The sequence below is a fragment of the Solenopsis invicta genome, chromosome 11, assembly GCF_016802725.1.
Source record: "Solenopsis invicta isolate M01_SB chromosome 11, UNIL_Sinv_3.0, whole genome shotgun sequence".
NCBI classification, from domain to species: domain Eukaryota; kingdom Metazoa; phylum Arthropoda; class Insecta; order Hymenoptera; family Formicidae; genus Solenopsis; species Solenopsis invicta.
Genome location: NC_052674.1, coordinates 13,369,944 through 13,393,272, shown reverse-complemented (window position 1 = coordinate 13,393,272; position 23,329 = coordinate 13,369,944). Strand labels below are relative to the sequence as shown.

At 34.7% G+C, this 23,329-nt stretch overlaps 1 protein-coding gene across 1 annotated transcript; it reads left to right on the top strand.

The window, feature by feature from the left end:
• Window positions 1–18,698: 18,698 nt before the first annotated feature.
• LOC120359023 lies at window positions 18,699–22,704 on the top strand. The gene is made up of 6 exons (XM_039455232.1): window positions 18,699–19,119; window positions 19,260–20,045; window positions 20,164–21,419; window positions 21,703–22,064; window positions 22,140–22,330; window positions 22,565–22,704. The coding sequence occupies exons 1-6, from the start codon at window positions 18,699–18,701 to the stop codon at window positions 22,702–22,704; spliced, it is 3,156 nt and encodes a 1,051-aa protein (XP_039311166.1).
• Window positions 22,705–23,329: the final 625 nt, after the last annotated feature.

Here is a 23,329-nt window from a genome sequence, read left to right as displayed (position 1 = left end):
TATATAATACGGTTTTTTTTATTTTTCTGCAGGATAAATTTACTGTTAGACATGTTGGCCGGCCCTGGTAAAAATTTTTCTCAGAATTTTTTAGAATATATTTCTTTATAGCTTATTCAGATTTTGTAAACGAATTTGAACATTTGTCAGAAATGCTCAGAAAAAATTCAAAACATCTACGGATTTTTTTCAAAACTTTTTATATATGATAATTATGACATATCTTAAGATTTCCATTTTTTGTATAATTGATTTTTCTATAATTTCTAATAAAATATTATAAAATCTAAAATACTTAAAAGTACTTTTCAAAATTATGAAAAATCTCAGAATATTTTAGATTTCACATGTATAAAAAATTTTAAGAAAAGATGTACACTTTCTGAGTATTTCGAAGTATTTCTGAAAAGTGTTCCAATTCGTACAAAAAAATATTAGAAAAATTTTTACCTGGAGAATTTGGTAACCAGTTGCATATACCTGCCGCAATGTACGTGATATGTTTGGAAAACTGAAAATTTGCTTGTTATTTGTAAATTTTAATATTTATATTGTTAATGAGATTGTTATGTAAAAAAACTGAAAGTATTCACAGATTTATATGCAAGAGTATTCACGAAAACGATAAATTTGTGTCTCTCGAACATCGAAAACGATGCGATCGGTTTAAATAACACTATATGCAATTAACAGCGGTAATAAACGCAACGCGACTGCGATGCATGCCGCTTATTTTATCTCCGATTATCCTTAATTAGGTGCGACATGCGTTCTTTGTACATCTTGCTCAATGCTTGCGAAAAAATAACGATGTTCCTCTGTTTAAGTATAGTCGTGAGCTAAAAGGTAGCAACACATTTTTTTTTATGGTAGATGGTTTGATGCTTAATTGGTTGGATCCACAGGTAAGAACCAATGACGTTCGCCGTTTAATGAGCAAGTCTACATTTCAAAAACAATCGAAGAAAATGTGTTGCAACCTTTTAGCTCACGACTATACACGTAAAATTTCTTGATCAAATTGACAGATGGAATCCATATGTATTGAGTGAGTTATTTAATGTGACCGATGCTATGTGTAAAAAGTACGGTGAGTAGTGTGCTTTCTCGATGATGAAGCGATAATTATTGCATCAGTCTATGAATGCCAAGCTTAACCCTTTGAGGACGGAAACTTTCTAACTAAATATTTACGAAAGACTTCATTTTAAAATATTCTGGTGGTCACAAAATTTGATTCTGGTCTCAGAATTCTAAAATTTAAAATTAAATATCGCGGATTGAATATAAAAAGTATAATCCAATTTTAAAACTCAATTTTAGGTAATGTTCAAAAACGTGATTAAATAGTTTGGACAATTCGAACACTTTGAACCTCAAGATTAAACGCCAAATAGTTCGAATCTTTCGAATAGAAAATATGTTACAATTCAAACATAAATTTTATAAAATATTAGTAATATTGTGTACATATATTTAAAATCATTGTACAACTTTTTGGGATAGAATAGATAATTTATAAATAAAATAAGTAATGAAAAAATAAATAAAAATGCAAAATAATATTTTATATGAAGATAAGTTCTTGAAGAAATATATTGTAATGAAATATACATAAAATATACTTAAAAAATGCGAAATTAATATATTTTTTAACGAATTTTAAACATTTATGTAAAACTCGAATTTATAATTCATATAAAGCTTCTATCAATATTTATTTGTCTTTGTAGTATGTACATATATATTATGCACCGTTTTAAGGTATCTTTAAAGTTGTTATATACAAATAAATTTTTAATATTTTTTACGTTATACATTAATAACTTCATACTACATTGAACTTCATTATAAGATTTTCTAAAGTGCTCTTATATTCCATTTTTTCTTTTTGACATTTTTATGATTTTTATATAATTTTAAAGAGAAAAAATTTATGAAAAATTGCTCTTTCTTTCCAATATGTACTGCATTTCCAATCTTCTTTACTATGCGCGAACTATCCGAAGTTTAAACATAAGGAACCGACATTACAAATCGATCACTGCTCAAGTTCAAACTGTTCGAACTGTCCGAAATATTCAAACCGCTCAAATATTATTAGTTCTTTGTACTTCGATCTATTCAAATAGAATAAATGCACAATATATTCAAACCTTTGTTTGAGATTTGGGTTTTAGAGAGTTGCTAGGATCGCTCAATTTGTAATCAGAACGTAACTTGAAAATTTAAAATTTAAAAAGGTAGTTGAACTTACAATGAAGGAGAAAGAACATCCGCACAAAGGGTGGATTTTTCGCTTGTTTTTCGGTCTTCGATTTTGGAATCAAATTTCATGTTAAAAAAATAGCTTATGATGAAATATTAACATCATGAGATATTATATCATAGAAAAATTTTACGTTGATTTTACAATTCGTTTCAGAGATATAGAGGGTCAAAGACGTTAAAATGGTTACCCACTTACTAACAAGGAACCGAGGGGAAATTCACAGCCGGCATTGGTGTACAAAATTTCGGCAGTGGACTGCCGAGAAAAGTAAGCAGTGACCTATAATATTGACGGCATTGTCATCAGTGGTTGGGGAGTGGTGAGCTCACTTCAGAGTCGGTTTTTAGATCATGGGGTTGAGCACAAAAATTTTTTCTTGCATATTCCGAAAGTACATAAATAAAAGAATATTTTAAGCCTATAATCAATTTCATAATTGCTTTCTTTCTGGTAGTTTACTCTTGTACCTGAAGGGTGGGGTGCTCACTTCAGGGTCGGTTTTTCGATCACGTGGTTGAGCACAAAAATCTGGTCTTGCATATTTCGAAAGCACATAAATAGGAGAATATTTTAAGCCTATAATCAGTTTCAGAATTGCTTTCTTTCTGGTACTTTACTCTTGTACCGTTAATGTGTATTCGTACTTTCGGGACGATTTTCTGGTCGAAGAGATTGAGTACGAACATTTATTTATATATCGTTGGAAAGCACATAAAAAGCACTTAATTCTAGTGTATTTATTTTTTTATTTTATTAATTATTTATATGAGTTGGTGCTGGCTTAACGTTAAGCTGGCACCCCCACCTTCAATCTCATTTTCCTGCTAAACCGCTCGAGCACAAAAATTTCAAATAGGGTACATAATTAGCACATAAAAAGCACTTAATTTTGGCATAAGTGGCGTTTCGATTTTTTGTGGTGGGGGTGCTAACTTAACAGACATTGTTATTTTTAGTATTCTATTGTTTGAAGTTAGGTATACCTATGCATAAGACATCACATAATAATGTGCAATTACAGTAAAATGTATAGAATTTTTAAAGAAGAATGTTTAAAATTTATTTTGATTACAAACAAATACAATATCAAGGTCATTATTTTGATTATTTTTATTATTATTTTTAGTGTTCCATTGTTTGAAGTTATATGCATAAGACAGCACATAATAATGTGCAATTACATTAAAATGTATAGATACAGTTCGTAAATAAAATTTTTGGAAGTTTTTTGTATAATTGTGTAGAATACTTCGGGAAAGCTTTAGAATTCTTGTGCAGGCATTGGCGTATGATAATGGGCACGCGGTAGTGTTCATAATTGCATGGCATTGCCTTAATTTTAATATAGGATTGACGACATTGTAGGCATTGACTAACAATAAGCATTGTCGGCAGTGTACAAAAATGTCGGCAGTGTTTTACAGTAATGCCAAAAATCGGCATTGGTGTACAAAATTTTGGGTTGTGAATTCCCCCTCGCAAGGAACCTTTCAGAAGTGTCCCTCTCAGATTTAGATAAGCTTTTAATACGTTGTAGTACAGATCAAAATAAGGGACACGTATTTTTTTATACGTGCCCTAGTGCACTTTTAAAAGCAAAATACCTTTTTCATGAAAATCGGTTTGTTTTCTTTCGAGTATATCGTTGAAACGACTATTATTCTTATAGAAATAGAAAAACTTTTCTAATTGAAAGTTGAATGGTTTAAAGAGTACTGTATAATAGTGATAAATTTTCAAGAAAAGGTAAGTGGTGGGAAAAATGTAAAGAAATTTTTTTATCACTGTTATACAGTACTGTTTGAGGCATTTAACTTTCAATAAAAACATTTTCTTCTATTTCTTACAGTTCCAACAATATACGTTTCGAAAGAAAAAAACCGATTTTCTTCAAAGGGGTGTTTCGCCCTTAAAAGTGTACTAGGGCACGTATAAAAAAATACGTGTCCCTTATTTTGATCGGTATTCTGTAGTACCTTTTAGAAATGTCCATTTCAGGTTTAAACGAGACTTTAATATATTGTAACATATTAAAGTCTTGTTTAAATCTGAGACGGATATTTCTAAAAGGTTCCTTGTAAGAAAGTATGACTAACAACGCTTTATAGCACGAAGTGCTATTTTGTTGAATCTTTTCGAAAGTCAGTACCCATAGGTTTTTTGAGTTACTGGTTACGAATCTGATATCAGATTTAAAAAGTAGTAAAATTAATATGGCGAACTCAAATACTGAAACAATCATTCCACTTCTATGAAAACTGTTCAAAAATGTCAAAAATACCAACGTTACTGCTTCAAAATGTCCAAAATTCAACAAGATCGCAATAAATGCTTGTGTTATATTTTTTTTCTCTAAATGATCTCATCATTGTCACGAGCACGTCCACATATCCCGGTCGCAAAATATGTTTGAAATATCAAATATGTATACATTAAGTATTATCTAATTATCAGAAGTGATTAATCTCGTGCATTCATATTATTATATCATGTTATATCTTATATCACCGTGCAGCTTCGCGAACTCAAGATCTTTGATAAGTTTCTCTTAGACATTTTTCAGATAAATTTTATTAACATCTCGAAGACATCTTTCAGAAGAGAAATAATTTAGATATCTTTACTATGCTTATTGCAAAGATTTCCAAGGTATTTCTTTTCAAAATGATTAATTTACAATAATATACAAGTTGTTGAGAAAAGGCAAAGCGGAACACATATTAGAATAAACTTTTTCACATTATACGAAAACAAATAAAATATCGTGAGCATCTTCAATTGTTTCGAAGACTTTATTTTTTGCAAACAGTTCATTTGAGAGTTGTGTGTATTTGATAAATGAAACTTTTATATTGTTCAAAGAAAGTAGTCACAGCGCTGATGAGAGTGTTAGTGCGGTAATTAGTGCGTAAGTTATTGCTATTTCAATCCAAATGTACTCGTATGTTTCGGCACTATTTTAGTCCATCTTCAGCAAGTAATATACAAAAAATGTAGATCTCAATTAAATTTCCGTAGCGAAAAAATTGTTCAATGTATCTCTATAGAGATATACACATATATATTGTATTCACTCGTAGTAAAAACCTGGTTAAACATTCCAGTGTCGATTAGAAAAACTAAAAATAGATTATATATATATATATATATATATATATATATATATATATATATATATATAAATAAATATAAAATTTTACAAAAATTGATGGAATGTATCAATGACATACAGAGACAACTCACCAAGTTTGTCACAGAATATTTAATATTAGACAACTTATGGAACCGTTAGAAAACTTCGTAATAATGACAAATTTTTCAAATTTGTTCGTAATACCTGAATTAAACAGCAAAAAATAAAATGTCCCGAAAAGTCCACTCTAAATTTTGAGTTAAAATAACTCAAAAGTTAAGTTAAAATAAGAGTTATTTTAACTTAAAATTTAGAGTAGACTTTCTGGAACATACAAAAGTGTTAAATTAGCATTTTATTTTTTACAGTGTAAGTATATCCGCAATATTAGTTAAAGAAACGTTCAATACTATAATTTATTAATGTCTAAGTCAAAAGATAAAAAGTGAAATACATACGCAGTTAAGATAATCGCAAAATGCTCATTTAATAAATAACAATCAATAGACAGTAAAGGGAAGATTAGCAAAATTAAAATATTGTTATCGAGTCATTGGAAATAAATAATAATCAATAGACAATACAGAAGACAAAACTGAAATCATATTATTATTGAGTAACGTTATGTGTTCATTGTAAAATTATTTAAAATCGATATATATGCATGGTGCAAAAATTCAGTATCAAATTGCAAATTTATATTATTTTTGCATCTGGATATGTAACATTTCAGAGATTCTTTGTTTAAAAAAAAAAAAAGATTTACTATCTAAAATATTCGTTATCCCAATCGAAATCATGATTCTCGTGCACCCCTGTGTTCCGTTACGACAGAATGATTGTCATTATTTTTGCGGATATCATTGAGGTATTCTGCTGTTGCTCTAATTTTTAATGTTCTATTTATTTGTCCTACATAGGATACATCATAATCTTTGCAACTAATTTTAGATACTACATTTCTTTTTGCCTTCGTTGGAAGAACATCTTTCTGAGCCTTAATGATTTTGTTTTATTTATTAAGACTGAAGAATGCAAGTTTTACATCCATATCTTTAGAGACCTCCTTCAATTTTTCCAATGTCTTTGCAATGTACAAAATCGTTAACCAATTTTTCCTTTTCTTACCATCGTTGAGTTATTATTCTGTTTCAGAGTTTTTTTTGTATATTAAGGATTTAACCCGTTCGTTAATAGTGTAAAAAATGAATTTTAATGGATAATTGTTGCTCAAAGAGTCTTTATAATGAATGTAATATTCTTGACGTGATATTTCGGATGAGATAACAGGAAGTATCTCTATCAATCTTTTTGAACAGCAATAACTTATGCACTGATAACCGCGCCAACACTCTCATCAGCCCTATGACTACTTTGTTTAAAAATTTTGATAGTTAAACTTCACTAATTAAATTTTATATTATTGGATGTAATGGTATGTGTCGTTATAAAGAGTCACGGAAACTGTAATGAAAACACGTCTACAGTGAAAAAGCTTCTAAACATAACAAGTAAACTATTACGTTATTCTTGATGTGTTATGTAACGTGTCAATTTAAATTTGATATTTTTTATGAAAAATTAATGAAAAGAATGCCTTTTCCACTCAAAAATTGTTGATTATTTTTCAAAATCGGATAGAAAATTCTTAAGCAAATCGAAAGAACTACAATAGTTTCCATAAAATGATTACTTCAGTATTTGTGTTTTGCTATACTTGTATATTTGCCATTTTGATTTTTTAAAATTGGGATTTTAAAAATCTGACATTAGATTCATAATTAGCAACTCAAAGAAACCATGGGTATCGACGTTTGGAAAGATTTAACAAAAATTCGTATTGATAGCGTTAGTATCATACTTTCTTAATAGGGTGATCACTTTGACCCTCTATATCTTTGAAAGCAATCGTCAAATCAATGTAAAATTTCTCTGTGATTAATGTCTCAGCTATCTTTTGACTTAAAATTTTATTTCAAAATCAAGAGCTGAAAAACGGGCTTTTTTACGGATGTTTCTTGCGTTATAATATTTACAATTATAGCTTAAAAATTGATGCATTTATAGGCATGTCCATCCTATAGTGCTAGTTAGCTAGTATGAAATTCGAGTAAAACAAAGCTGAAAACTGAATGTTACTTAACAATGTTAATAATTCCTTAAAATCAAGTTTTACGATATATAATTAAATTATTGTTTTGAAATTTAGTCCAGTATATTGGATCACTATTTTGAATTTTTTTTATTTTTGACCTCAAATTCGAATAAAGCATTGTCAAATTGCTCCAATAAAAGTTACTTCGTAGAACAAATTTTACAAAAATTGAGTGAGCAGTTTACAAAATGAAGGGGGGGATGACCCCAAAAGAGGTTGTCCGTCCATAAAGAGTTAATTTCGATATTTTCGGATCGCTGCGCTACCACTTTGCTGTCATAATTTTCAATGATGAAAGCTAACCTTGTACGCGTGCATCTTTTCGATCGAAAGTGCAAGCGCCGGTTGCCGATAACCCTCCGCCACATGCGTGAGATGCTGACACTGACAAATTACGGAGTTTAGAACTTGTTAATTTTGATTATCACCCCGTCATACTGCGCCATCGTCAATGCACGCAATGAAAAATTGTGGAGATGATCGTCCACGCGAATAGATGAGCGAAGTCGACAAAGTTGCAAAGTATACACATTGCGTGTTTTCGAAAGTTCGTTCTAGAACCGTGACGGTAAACTGCGGACTGTTGGAATCACCGGATTTAATGCAGAGCATCCACCCGGAAGTTGGCACAACGCGGACAAACTTCAGCTGCTGAAGGGAAAGAATTAATTAACTGACTTTACAAACTTTTCTTAGAGCTATGTATTTCGGAAATACGTATATTGTCAAGAATAGCGGCTAATAGTAAGTTTCCGATTTCTTGTATGTTTTATTTTTATATATCATCGACAAGTATTTTATATTCTACTCAAGAAATAATTGAGACTTGTTCTTGCAAAGGCACTTCTGCAGCTTAAGGAGGTTCTCCAGTCTTTTCATATACAATTGTAACAATTTGAGCAAAATTTTTCAGAATAAATATATGAATAATATATTATTATACAATAATATTATATAATATATTATTAATATATGATTAATTATTATAATAAGATAATATGAATAAGCAATCATGAGAATATTTTTAAAACTTTTTATGATGTAATTTTCCTGAAATAATTTTCTAAAATAACACTGCATTTTATGGGAAAGAGAATTTTAGTAATTTAATCACAGACAAGATGTATTTTGAAAAACTACTCATAAAAATGAATGTGTGGAATTAAAAATATCTTTGGAATTAATAAAGTACGTAAAGTTTCACCATATCATTTTCGTGTAATTTTCATAAATTAGACAGTATTTCTTTAAATACGTAATGTCACAATGAAAATGTTGCAATGTTATTACTCGTTTAAATCATTATTCATTAGTATAAACAATTCTCTTTTAATTTTGTCTACATCAATATTTATCAATATTATAAGAAAAAATTTTTAAATAACAAATAATCATTTTTGTCGCTTAAAATAATTAATTATTTATTATTTTGAAGATTGCAATGACAAAAACGCCTATATTAAAAGATATGTATGAATAAAAATATCACGTCATTTCCTTCATTTTTTTTAAGCTGGAGAACCTCTCCCTGAATATTATTAAGGTAAAATAATGCAAAAAATTCACCTATTGGAAGAAAACAGATCTACTGGTAGAATCTCACGAAGCTGCAAAAACTTAGAAAATTATAAGTGCCCGTGTAAATCATATAATGCAAAAAGAAGATTTTTTATTTCGTTTTTAAATTGAACAGTCGAAAAGTATAATCGTTAACGTATTAATTGTTCAAAATATACGGAGTGCAGATGCTAAGCGTGCATACAATTTTCGACAGTTCCCCTGCAATTCCCCCGTCGCGTAGATCGGACTCGACTTCAACGAATTCAAGCTGCAGCCGAATGTAAGCGACTCTCGCAGAGAATAATCTTGTATATTCGGTCTATGTAACCGGCGCATATAATTAATCGCGATAATCCTGGCGTGATGCAGTGCAGCCTAACGATATTATCTTCCGTCGCTGCGCCGCTGACCTTGTTTATAACGTCGAAATTAGTTATACCCAACATTCACGAGAGATCGTGTTTCCGGCTACAAGTTGCGAGGAACATTTCCCAGCGGATTTCAGTGTATCATCGCGCATGCAGCACGCTGTTCGCATTTAACCTTGGGGCGTCGCGTTGGGAGTGAGAACAGGTGGCAGAAAGAATGGATATTAATAAACACCATCGAAAAAAAAGAGGGAAAATCACGCCTCTTTTCCGGTGAGATTTTCATCCGGTTGTGTGTCGGTTCTACGCACGATGCTGCGGTTTCCGCGATTTCCATGAAACGCTACCATTGTTTTTTCTTCCTCCGGCCTGGCGTTTTTTTCTTTCTGCTCTGGTCCCGCATTTTTTTTTGCAATTTCCGTGGTGAAATATCGCGGAAAATATGTCGCGTTGGATTTATTCGCTGTCGAAGCAGTGAGCTGATGCGATCATGCCCCGTTGTTCGTTTTTGATGATTGCTGCTTTTTTTCACGTTTTGCCGAGAAACACAAAATCCGCAGCTAGATCGCTTCGATCTACTAGACTTGTCTCGCGAAATAAAAGTGGCGGTCACGCCGCTGTCCGCTTGTGATGATTGATACTTTTTTGCCGTTTTGTTGAGGAACAAAATCCACGTTGTATCATTTCGATCTACAGCGGACTCGTGTCAGTAGATAAAAATGAAATAGCACGGCAATTCTCGTTTCACGAAAGGCTCATTTTTTCATAACTTAATGTCTATTCCAAATGATTGATCTAATTAAGTGAGTAATCAAATGATTCCGAGTAATTGCAGAAGAGAAATTTATGATTGGATTAAATTTTTTGTTTTGTCAGCGAGCAAATGGAAATAAGCATCGTATTTGGCAGTGTCGCTGGTTTAAATACTTGTTTCATTTACCTATCTATCCTCCATTAATTATTATTTAGCAAGAGAAGTCCCCAGTGACTATGTATCGTGCGCATTTTCGACGGAAATAATCCCCTATAGTGCGAATGGCACTCAACGAACGCATCATTCAGCGCTGTTGAATGAAGAGATTTCGCTGATGTATGAAAATTTGTTTCAAATGGCGTCTCCCTAATATTAACAATAAGAAACACGTTTCAACACGACTGATTGCTTCAAGAAGAAATTGATCGCTCGACGTACGATTTAAAATATCTTTAAGCGGTAATATCTCTGTAACTACGTCGTCTGGAATATTGTTTAATCACTAAGCTACTCTAATAAATGGTTTAAACAATCACTGATTGTTCCAAATGTAATTATTTTCCTACTGTATTTTCAAAACTTGGGGTAAGGTTACCGATATCGTACCAGCTCCTAAATCACACTACCTCGCGTATAAATTTAACCACAGTTAAATTGTACACTTTTTGTGGGGTTATTTGAGAACTACATAATTATTATTATCCTTCATTGAACTCAACATGTTACGAACAATAGAAATTTTGTTAATAATATTTAGAAAAAAATTATAACATTACTGTTGTTTTTCGATACATTTCATAGCTTAATTGCAAAAAAGATAAAATAAATAATCTGAATTTAGATAATTTATAATAATCGCAATATTATTAAAATTAGATTAACAAAGTTTAAATAACTTTGTACTCTTATTTGTAAATTAAATAAATAAAGTTTTACAAAATGTTTATTATGCTAAATAGCGCCATGTCTTAGTTTCCTAAATGGCATTTGGGAGATCGGTTGCCATTGCTTTGATTATAGTTATAAATATGAAATCAAATATAATTATATAGAGCATACATTGTAACAATATTGCTATAATCTATAGCAATGTTATTGCAATATTATTGAAAAGTTATCGAAATGATGATATTGGCGGAAATTATTGATTTAGTTTACACTATTTATCTCAAATATTAATAAAATCATATTCTTATCTAACGCGTATTTGTTCGAAAATGAAAGAATCTAGCAGAAAAAATGTCGCTTTGCCCCAAGAAGAGTAATATTAACGTGGTGCGATTTGGGAGATTGGTTGCCTTTGTATTATTTAAAGGCTTATTAAAAATCGTCGTCTAAAAATTCACATTAAATAAAATTTTGAAAAATATGAAAAAAGAAATGTATTTTATTATGACGTAAGAAAATTTAAAATATTTTTTATAATTTTTTAGTTATAAGCCTTCATTAAAAATGGTGCAATTTCGGCAATCTTACCCTACTAATAATTACAGAATGATTAGTTCTTTAGAAAATATCGTAATCAACTTCTAATTTTAGTAGGGAATTATAACTTTGTTATTACTATAAAGATAATTTTATTACAGGTATACTAGATATACAGGGTGTTCTGTAATTAGTATTATACAACCAAAAACAGAGTAATTCTATTGTAGATACATAAAAAAAATACGTTGAAAATATAGAATAAAATCTTTTTGTTTAATGCAATACTTGATGATTAATTCAAAAACTGGCATATTTTGACATGAAATTTATAAAATATTTTAAAATGCTTTATTATTCATTTTTTGATAACCTTATTTTAATATTTTTATACACGTAATAATGACATAAATTAATTCAGGTAAACAAAACACATATTTAACAAATAAAAGAAAAAAGTGGGTGGTAGAACATTATTTTGGTTTTTTTTTAAATAATTGAGTAAATATTAATGTGACACAATTCATATTAATACCAGTCATAGAGTTCTATCAATTACACACAAAATTTGGAGAAAGGTCTCGTGTTTTAAACTTTGAAAGATGTTTCTATTAAATTTTGATGCACTGAAAACGACTACGTTGTTTGTTTTTTCCATTACCTTTCATTTTTTTAATAATCGCAAAAACAATTTTTTTGAACTTGATTTCTTTATAAAATTTTTCTGATTAAAAAAAAATATGATAGCGAGGTTAGATTTACGACAATTTGTGCAGAAATGTTCCCACAATACAGAAAATATTCTTTTGTAACTTATAAAAATGTTTTATACAAATCGTAAACAAAAAACTTTAACAAAATCATGCAAAATCGTAAAAAAAAGATAAATTTTGAAATATGTATAAAACCAAGTAATTAAAAAAAAATCTTAAAAAAATATTTGACTATTTAGGCTTTTAGCTGTATGTTTCAAGTACAATTTTTTTTTTAAATTAATTTCTGATCATTTGTTAAAAAGTTATTGAAATTAAAGCATAAATGCGCGCGGTGCCAGCTATAGTGTTTGTTCTTGCGATTATTTAAAAAATAGAGTATAATGAAAAAATGGAGTCTAATGAAAAAAAACGGACAACGTAGTCATTTTTAGCACATCGAATTCTTATAGAAACATCCTTCAAAGTTCAAAACACAAGTCCCTTTAAATTGCGTAGACCGTATAAATAACGCTGCGCAAGGGATACATTCAGGTTTTAAATTTAACAACTTTTTAAGTAGTTAAAAATTAATTTTTAAAAAATTTGTATATATTTTTTTTAATCGACCATGAGTTCCATTATACCAATTACTTAATTTTATTTATGAAAGATGAGGTCGTAAAAAAATAAATAGATTATAAAATATTTTATATTTCAGATAAATATATGTCAATTTTTGTCTCGAAAAATGTAAACACAAAAAAATTAATGACACATAAAATTTTATTCTACTTTTTCAAATTATTCTTTTATGTAGAATCATTTTCTATATTATAACGGTTAGGAAACATCATGTATTATTAATATATAATACACGCATACATATACAGAAAAAATATTTTGTATTTATATTAAAATTGGTCCTTATTAAAATGTTTATGTTCCGTTTTTAACAAATCCAACTGTTAAGTTAATGTAATTATGTTATTTGAACTGTTGTTTGTGTTAAATTGATATTCAACATTTTTTAGCATTTACATACTATAATTTACGAGCAAATAAATAAATAAATAAAAATAATGTTGCGGAACGCCGCAATTTTCCAGTTTCTTTCAGAGTCATTAATTCTAAAGCCAAGAAGAATGTTACGAAGCGCTGAGATTATTATTTTTCAGTTTCAGGCGATCGATTCTTGCCTTTGGAATTAACGTGTTATTTTTTGCCGATTGGAGCGAAGCGGTGAGCCCGCATGATTGCGCGCGTGGTCGAGCGATGCGCGCTGTAGCCGACCAATTGGCGTTCGGTGCGCGACGATCTCGCGTATTTTGAACGGCTAAGTCCGGCACGATTTGTTCCCTGCAAAACCGCAAAAAGTTCACGTGAAACCCTCGGGAACAGATCGTGTCGCAAGCTATATAGGCTCCCGCAAACAGCAGGAGCGCGCCTTTTCGTAGTCAGAGTTCGAGGAGCAAACGTGTCATATTGAGAGCGAGTATCTTTGTTTAACAAAATTAAAGTTTTATTTTTTTTCAAACGCAACCAGCGCATTTAATGAAATTTAATCGACATCTCCATCCCGCCAAGTAGCATCGGTGCAAATTTGCGCACCAGTGCCGCGCAACAAACAAATAATTTATTGATTTTAAAACATAAAGTCTAAGATAAAGGAATAATTTATACGTTTGAACTATTATAAACATTAATTTTATTGAAAAATTTTTCCACACTATTTTCAAATTGTGACAAAGTGTTACATTTTTTGTGTTAATTTTGTACATAATATTTATGTAACTTTCTAACATATTTATTTTGTGTTAAATTACGGCAAATATTTGAGTGGGTCGTTTGGGACATGTGATATATAATGGCGTTCAAAGTTTCCGGCCAGTGACGTTTTGTACTCTAATTTATTAAAAAATAGTCTAATAACATTTTTATAATTATTAGTACGTATATAAGATATAGGTAACGAAATAATATAGTAAAACAATGATAATAATGAAAATTTTATTAGGGTGTTTTTTAATAAATGAGAGTACAAAATGTCACTGACCGAAAACTTTTGCACGCCATTGTATGTTCAAATTAATATAATTTTCCAACTTTACACATTTATTATAAACAAGTTCAAAAGGTTAAAATTCAAATAAAATTGTTCATATTAAGAGGATGCTAAATTAACAGAAGAACTTTCTTGATGTCGGTACTGTAGATTATTTTTTGATCGAGACCAGACTTTTGCTCTTTGTCCAATATAAATAGATCTGTCTTTGTTCTTCGATTATATTGCCATCTGCAAAAAGTCCTATCAACTACTGTTGGACATCATTACTGTTTATAATAGTTCAGCTTTGCTGAACAAAATATGCATTCGATAAAAGCACATGAGCATTTCTCTTTTGTTAGGTGTTCAGTCGTAATTTCACACGGTCAGTATTATTCGTGCGTATTTTCTGAAAGGTGCTTTACTATCATTTTGTATGAGCTATACAACTTCTGTATTAAGATAAAGTTAATCTTAGGTGACAGCTATACGAGTGAATTTTTAATGATTTATTAACTTTTTGTCGATTTTCTTGTAAAATATACGTGAGCACCTGTTTTTTTATGCGTATTTCCACTCTATGAAAAGTTTTTGTGATTCTGTAACGTCAATTAGGAGCTGTAAATGTCGATAAATTGCGGTATTTTAACATCCTTTTAAAGCGATGCTGGACTGACGGTGAAACTCACTCGACGTCGGTACTGCAGATTGCTGTAGATTTTTTTTCGACAAACTGTGGGTCACGCGTTAAGAGTAAAAGGAATAGGCTAGCGCTTTTTGTCAAACGCACTCATCTGTCCTTGTTCTTTTGACTTTAGCGCCTCTAGTACAAGATCTCTGAACTACCATGAACACAAATCTGCTCTTTGCACCAATTTCACGTGTAAATTACATAAACAAATTTTATTCAAGCCTGTCTCTCATACTAAAACTTTTAGGATCATTCTGCAAGCGTTGTATTGTTTTTTAATTTAATTCATTCGCCGGAAACTACTTATTATACCATACATATTGTGGAAGGCGGACGAGTCACGCTCACGCGTTACAGTTACGCCACATCTTTTGGTCCTTCGAGCCGGATGCAGCAGAAATCCGTCTCTTCACCGGCGCCACGACAGCTCGGCAACGTGCAGACAAGCACCTCGAACTCGCGAAGGCAAACACATCACCAGAGAGGCCGAGCAGAACGGCTCTCAGAGCGGCCTTCAGCGTAACGTTCGAGCGGCAGTGCCAGCATCACAACAGCACGGCTACACGCCACGCGAACGAGGTATCCCGCCATCATTACGCGGAGCTCATTCGCTGCAACAGACATCTCGCAGTGCAGAACGATTTTCAAAGCGGCACACCGCGGAACGTTCGGTGCGACAGCAGCAGGCGAGGGGTCGATCGGCAACAACACGATCGCGCGCCAGGACAAAGAAGGTATCTCGCCATTACTGCGCGGAGCTTCCATATCGAGGGATATTCCGCCATCTTGAGCGGAACTTCTATTTTCGAGGACGGTATCCTGTGATCATCGCAGAGCGTCCGACCGACGAGAAAGCGTGCCGACATCTAGAGGGCACCTAACCTTAAACTACACACACGGTCGTCGACGGGCGAACGAACGAGCGGTATCACCAGGAGCAGCACGGTGTCACCATCGCAGCTCTAGAGGTGCGCACATGCGCAGATAAGTTCCTGAGGCCAGGACCAACGGAGGATCATTGGACGGCAACGACACTGCGAGTTTCTCTATAAGCACCGCCGCGTACAGTCCCGGTAAGGGAAACTTATTACTTGGCAGTATCAATCAATTTCATTTGTCACTATTATCTTATTACCCATACAGCACAGAAAATTCCAGCAACATTGCAACAATGTTGCAATGTTGCAGATTGCAATGCAATATTACGGAAACATTGCAGAAACATAAATTAACAATATGCCTGCAACATCGCATGGCATATGCCAGTAATATTCCGGAAACATTGCAATATCATCATTTTTTAATAAAGTAGTGTCAATAAAGAGCCAAAGCAGAATATTCGCGTATAATAATATATTAATTTAATTTATCCATAATTATTCATCCGCATTTAGCAAACTAAGTTTAGGCGACGTTACTAAATTTTCCGCTGAATCTCTATATTCCCTAAAAATACAACTGTCCATATATCGAATGTAAGTCGACTCATTCAAGTCAGACTTTCAAAGTTGACTGCAAATCGACTTTGCATAGACGTCTGCAGACATCCTTCAAATGTTGACTCTAAGACGTCTAGAAAAAGGCATGCGGTCCAGTGGTGCTGTGTGCATCATAGTATTGTTAAGAAACATAAATATTTATATCAATAGATGAAATAGGTCCATATATGAAGAAACCTCGATCTACAGCCAATGAACAAACAATATCTTTTAATTGTTTTTTTAATAAAAATTTTTTTATATTTATTTTAATTATTGTATTATATTGATATATATTTTCTAATTGCATTTTATTTAAACAAATAACAGAAAAGTTATTCCAGATGCTATTCTGCATTTGCAAAATTAGTAAAAAAACTATAATTTTATATTTGTTTATATAAATATTGTGCTTTAATTACACATATTTCATTTTTTCGATAACGTATACTGACCTGAACTACCAGTTATATACACATATCAGCATAAAGTGTTCACAGGTCATCATGAGGAATCAATTCGCAGCGATCACGGAGGTCAAGCAACGTTCACCAGAGTCACGACTTGGATGGGTGACCGCTTGGAAATTTCCGAAAAAATATTCTCGAGATTTTCTTTTTTTGCGAAAAATGTTTTTAAAATGTTACACAAATATTGTTTTGTTTATTATAATTATGTGATGTAATAATATTTATGTAAATATTTTGGAAAAATGGGATGTTTCAATGCAATATTTCAAAAAGCGGACATCTTAATGTTGCAATCTTCCAGCAATGTTGCAGTAATGTTTCGCAATCAAAATGCAATATTACAATGTTTCAATGAAATCATTCTGCAATGTTCCTTCAATCTCTCTGTGCTGTATGGGTAGTATCGGTTAAATCTCAATCTGCCGCAGACAGCTTGTCAAAACTATTTTCAAGTTTACTTGTCATAAACAATTAAACCCATTCAAGTCTCTTTTGCGAACATAGCCTTAAGATTAATTTACAATGTCCAATCCGGATATCGCTTCACTAAAAAAGCAACGATCGACGGTTAAAAGTTCGTGTACACTGATCAAAACATACGTCGACGGAGTCACGGTTCCCACTCCGGCCGTTGCAGCTCAAGTCGAGGAGCTTAGACTAAAATTAAATGAACATTGGTCACAATATAATAACCTCCAATCTCAGATCGAATCGCTCGACGAGACTGAGGGCAACGACCGAATAGCCTTTGAAGAAGCATATTATTCCCTCTGTGCAAAAATACGCGAACTTTTTAATCCGACATTAGCCTTTCATGCACCACCGACATCACCGTCTACTTCGAATGCGTCAAATCGTTCAGAAGGCCATATTTCTGTTCGACTGCCCAAGTTGAATCTTCCTTCATTTAATGGTTTCCCTTTTTCGATTCATTTAATTCAATCATTCATTCAATGCCTCTTTGAGTAATGTGCAAAAATTGCAATATTTAAAATCGTCAGTCACTGACGCCAGCAGTGTAATAAGTTCATTAGAAATTTCTGACTTAAATTATAACGTGGCCTGCGATCTCTTAAGAGAACGATATGACAATAAAAGAATTATTATTCACACACACATTAAAGCACTAATGGAGTTGCCGCGTATTTCAAAGGAAGATTCATCTAAACTGCGTCGCATTGCAGACGGGGCAGTTCGACATGTGCAGGCGCTCAAGGCGCTTAGATGTCTCACGTCGCATTGGGATGATTTGCTCGTGTTCATCTTATGATTTGCTCGTGTCAATCTCAAAATTAGATACGCTCACCTTACGTGAGTGGCAGTCTTTGCTGGTAGGCACAGAGCCCCCACTTTTAAGCAATTTAACGAATTTATTTCTCGCCATTGTCAAATGCTTGAGACCATAAACAAATCGAGTACCGCTTTCAAGGACGCTACTAAGCGTTCTCAAAACAATTCAAAGCGGCAAGCGTCGTGTGTGGCCACTGTGAAATCAAAATGCCACTATTGCAAAGGCGAACACGCCATATACTATTGTCAAGATTTTTTAGGACTTTCAGCAAAACAAAGGGGTGCAGAAGCACGTACACGCAAACTTTGCACCAATTGCTTGCGTTCTTCGACACATTCTGCAGATAAGTGCGTTGCCAGAGGATGCAGAACCTGCAGCACAACACGTTGCTCCACTTGAGCGCCAACGCACCAGAAGAACGGAACAGCACCTCAGATAGCACAAAGAGCCCAAAGCAGGAAGGCTCGACGTCAACGGTAGTGACACATGCATCGAGTGACTCCACTAAGGATTTTATGCTCTCCATAGCAGTGGTCAACGCCATTGACGGCAATAGAGCCGCACGGCCTTGCCATGTGTTGCTAGATTCAGGCTCACAGGCCAACTTTATCACAACAGAATTCGCAGAGGCTCTTGGCTTACCATCGCATTCACTAAATGCATCGATATCCGCCATCAACAACTTCACCATGAACTCCACTCAAGCAGTCAAGGTAACATTCCAATCTCGATTGAATTCCTACTCCAGGATATTGGATTGTGTAATTACTGAACAAATAATAGGTAAATTACCAGCATTGACAATGAATCGAAGGGAGTTTAATTTACCTTGCAATATCCATTTAGCAGATCCCGGTTCAACGTTTCCTCAAAAATTGACGCACTGTTCGGAGTAGAAATTTTCTGGGAACTACTCTGCATAGGCCAAATCAAGGCCACTCCAGATCATCCGACGCTGCAGAAAATAAGGCTTAGATGGATTTTAGCGGGACGTCACATCAATGTGACCTCACCCACAAGAACCTTGCAGACTTTCACCACAACCATATCAAATGCGCAGCTGAACGAGCAACTAGTTCGATTCTGGCAAATCAAAGATGTCGGTGAAGTTGTCATTAATAATAAAAACGATGCTTATTGCGAGGAGCATTTTTTAACCAACGTGTCGCAGGACCCCCATGGCAGATATGTCGTAAGAATGCCAGTAAGGGATCACCTGATTGATAAAATTGGAAATTCAAGAGATGTCGCCTTGAAGCGGCTGCGAGGAGTCGAACGGCGGTTTTCTCGAGATGCAACCTTGAAGGAGCAATACATTCATTTTATGAATGAATATCAGACGTTGGGACACATAAAGGAAGTCGAAGTTAATGCTGACGATAACCAACCGTCCTTCTATCTACCACATCACTGCGTATTCAAGAAAGCTAATCAGTCGTCAAAAATTTGCGTCGTTTTCGACGCTTCGTGTAAAAGCGACACAGGAGTGTCACTGAATGATGCCTTGAGAGTCGGGCCAGTGGTGCAACAAGACCTGATGTCAATTGTTATACGCTTTCGGACGTTCACTTATGTGCTGATTGCCGATATCATCAAGATGTATCGTCAGGTACTCGTTCATCCCTCACAAACATCTCTACAAAGGATTCTGTGGCGCAATGATACGGAATCTGACGTCAAGACCTACAAACTAACAACAGTCACTTATGGTACAGCATCGGCGCCGTTCCTCGCAACGAGGTGTCTCAAGCATTTAGCCAATCAGCACTCTTCAGCTTACCCAATCGGCTCGAGAGTCGTCAAACGCGACTTCTATGTTGACGTCAGGAGCCGATACCATCTCTGAAGCTAATTCCGTTCGCAATGAGGTGATTCAACTGTTGAGGCTGGGCGCATTTAAATTGAGCAAATGGGCATTCAATAGCCCAGAGTTATTGGACTCGCTAAACAATAAGAACGAGGAACCAGTAGTCATCAGTGACAACGTGGACACCAATATCCTTGGTATCAATTGGCATCCTAAAACGGACACGTTGCATTTTTCCTATGAGCCTGACCAATCACACAAGGTGATGTCCAAACGTACAATTCTTTCAGATATTTCAAGATTGTTCGATCCTTTGGGACTTCTGGGTCCAACGATCGTTATCGCCAAACTAATTTTGCAAGATCTTTGGCGGTCAAACATCGGGTGGGACGAATCCATACCACAGACCGTCCACACACGCTGGTCCATGTTTCAATCACAGTTAACCGAGCTCAACCAACTGACAATTTCAAGATGCGTCAAATATGGAAGCAATCGTCAGGACTCACAAATACATGGTTTCTGTGATGCCAGTCAATATGCATTCGGAGCGTGTGTGTATTTTCGAACTGACCTTGGAGATGGCAATCTTCGATGCGAACTAGTGTGCTCGAAATCAAGGGTAGCACCGCTTAAGGCAATATCCCTACCAAGGTTAGAGCTGTCGGCAGCATTGCTGCTAGCACGGCTGATGAACAAGCTAAAGATAGCAGCGGATTTGACTAACATCAAGGTATACCTTTGGTCAGATTCAACTATCACGCTAAATTGGATAGCTTCAGAGTCACGAAGATACTCCGTGTTTGTTGCAAATTGCATCGGCGAAATACAACGACTCACATCCGACATGAGTTGGCGACACGTGCCATCTGGCCAAAATCCAGCCGACCTGCTGTCACGAGGATTGAACCCACACGAACTGATCCAGGCAACCACGTGGTGGAATGGACCCAACTTTCTACAAGCTCCCGAAGACTATTGGCCCTTTGTCGAAATGTCATCTCAAGAGGATGAACCTTTAGAACTTCGAAAAATCCATGCACACGTCGTCACGATGAATGATAACATAGTAGAAACACTACTTAACAACCATTCAAATCTCAATAAGGCTTGTCGCATCCTAGCGTACTGTCTAAGATTTCTGCGGAAAAAACCAAGAGCCATCACTCATTTCATTTCACACGAAGAAATCAAATCAACACTGCACCTAATGTGTAAGATTGTGCAACAAACTACCTTTCCCGAAGAGTACAAAGCCTTAGAAGGAAATCAGACTGTCAGTGTCTGCAGCAAGATTTTATCACCCGTTCCGTGATAAGAATGGACTGATCAGGGTGAGAGGCAGATTAAAACATTCGCCCTTAAATCAGGACGCGTGCCATCCAATTCTCCTGCCGAAGAATCATGAGCTAATGCGCAAAATCATCACACAAACACACGAGCGCAATTTACACTCAGGCACTCAAGCCACCATAGCTAGCGTTAGACAGCAATTTTGGCCCCTATCCCTCCGGTCAGTAATGCGGAGTCTTATTCTTAAATGCATCAAATGTTTCAAGGCCAAACCTATCCTTTCCGAAGCCCTCTTCGGATGGCCTGCCAGTCGCGTTACGATCTCCAGACCATTTTCCCACTGCGGCGTGGACTACGCCGGTCCACTGATATTGAGGGAAGGTAAACGTCGCAACGCGCGGAATCATAAGGCGTATGTCGCCATATTCGTGTGCTTCACTACGAAGGCAGTGCACGTAGAATTAGTAAGTGATTTAACCTCAGACGCGTTTTTAGCAGCACTCAAAAGATTCATATCGCGACGGGGCAAGCCTGCTCAAATGAATTCCGACAACGGCACCGCCTTCGTTGGAGCTTATAATCAATTGCGAGAATTTTTTGAATTTTTAAGTAAGGCCAATGTACAGGAGTAGGTCAAATTATTTTTGCGAGAACAACAAATTGTTTGGAATTTTATTCCTACGAGTGTCCCGCATTGCGGAAGGCTGTGGGAAGCTGCCGTAAGGTCTGCGAAAACCCATTTGTATCGAATTGTCGGGAAGGCGCATTTAACATTCGAAGAAATGCAAACAATCCTGTGTGAGATAGAAGCGATATTGAATTCGCGACCTATATCTCCATTGAGCGAGGATCCCAATGATCTCACTTATCTAAGCCCGGGACATTTCTTGACTGGTACTGCCATGAATAGTTTCCCTAATCCCAATCTAACCAACGTCAACGAGAACCGACTTATTCGCTGGCAACGTTTGGAACAATTAAAACAACATTTTTGAAAACGTTGGAATTTAGAATACTTACATACACTGCAGACGCGTTCCAAATGGCGAGCAAGTAAGGGCGATCAATTGAAAATTGGGCAGCTTGTCCTCATTCGACAAGACTTACACCCTCTCCATTGGTTGTTAGGGCGAGTACAACAGGTCTATCCTGACAGCGAAGATGTTATTAGAATCGCCGCAATAAAAACGGTCAAGGGTGTACTTACGAGACCGCTAGTTAAATTGGCGATACTACCCATCGAGCCGACAATCAGCAACGACCCTTAGACATTGTAGCACCTGTGCGTAACTTGTTATGTAAGCAACTTAAGTATTCCATAATCATATCTGTATTTGTTTTTAGTTTAAATAACATTTAAATAACCGGAGGCCTATCTGCGTTTACGTACAAGAAATAGACAATTATGTTGGCTTCGCTTTAATTGTATCGGTTACTTGAAAGTCAAGCCTTTCAAAGGGGGCGGCGTTGTAGCGTAAACATCACAACACAATGTTGCTTAGATAAGTTTCGCAACATTCAGCTCGCATAGGCGAAACATTCGCATTCGCGCGTGTCTACATGTCGCTAGGCAGCGGTGCGTTTCGCTCATTGGCCGGTTGCGAATTGGCGCGAGCCGTGTATCACTGCGCTCGGGTTAGAAAGAGATAGCAGGAGGAGAAATTCAGAACGGTGTGAGCCCCTGCCGAGCGTAGACGAAATTCGTGCGATCTGTTCTGTGCACTCTGTGAGCATTGTACCGGTGAAGAGTTTCAGTAAATACATAAGTACAAATTGAGGTGGATAAGCATTTACCTCTCCCACATCGCTCCCGATAACAATCTTTCCGGTGGTACGTGTGGAAGGCGGAAGAGTCACGCTCACGCGTTACAGTTACGCCACACATATCAAGTC

Excerpts from the sequence above, each read along its gene's own strand:
- LOC120359023 (XM_039455232.1), top strand. The coding sequence starts at position 18,699 with ATGCAGAACCTGCAGCACAACACGTTGCTCCACTTGAGCGCCAACGCA. Across the intron at positions 21,420-21,702 it reads CCTTAGAAGGAAATCAGACT|GCCAAACCTATCCTTTCCGA; the intron begins GTCAGTGTCTGC and ends AAATGTTTCAAG. Across the intron at positions 22,331-22,564 it reads CCCGGGACATTTCTTGACTG|GGCGAGTACAACAGGTCTAT; the intron begins GTACTGCCATGA and ends ATTGGTTGTTAG.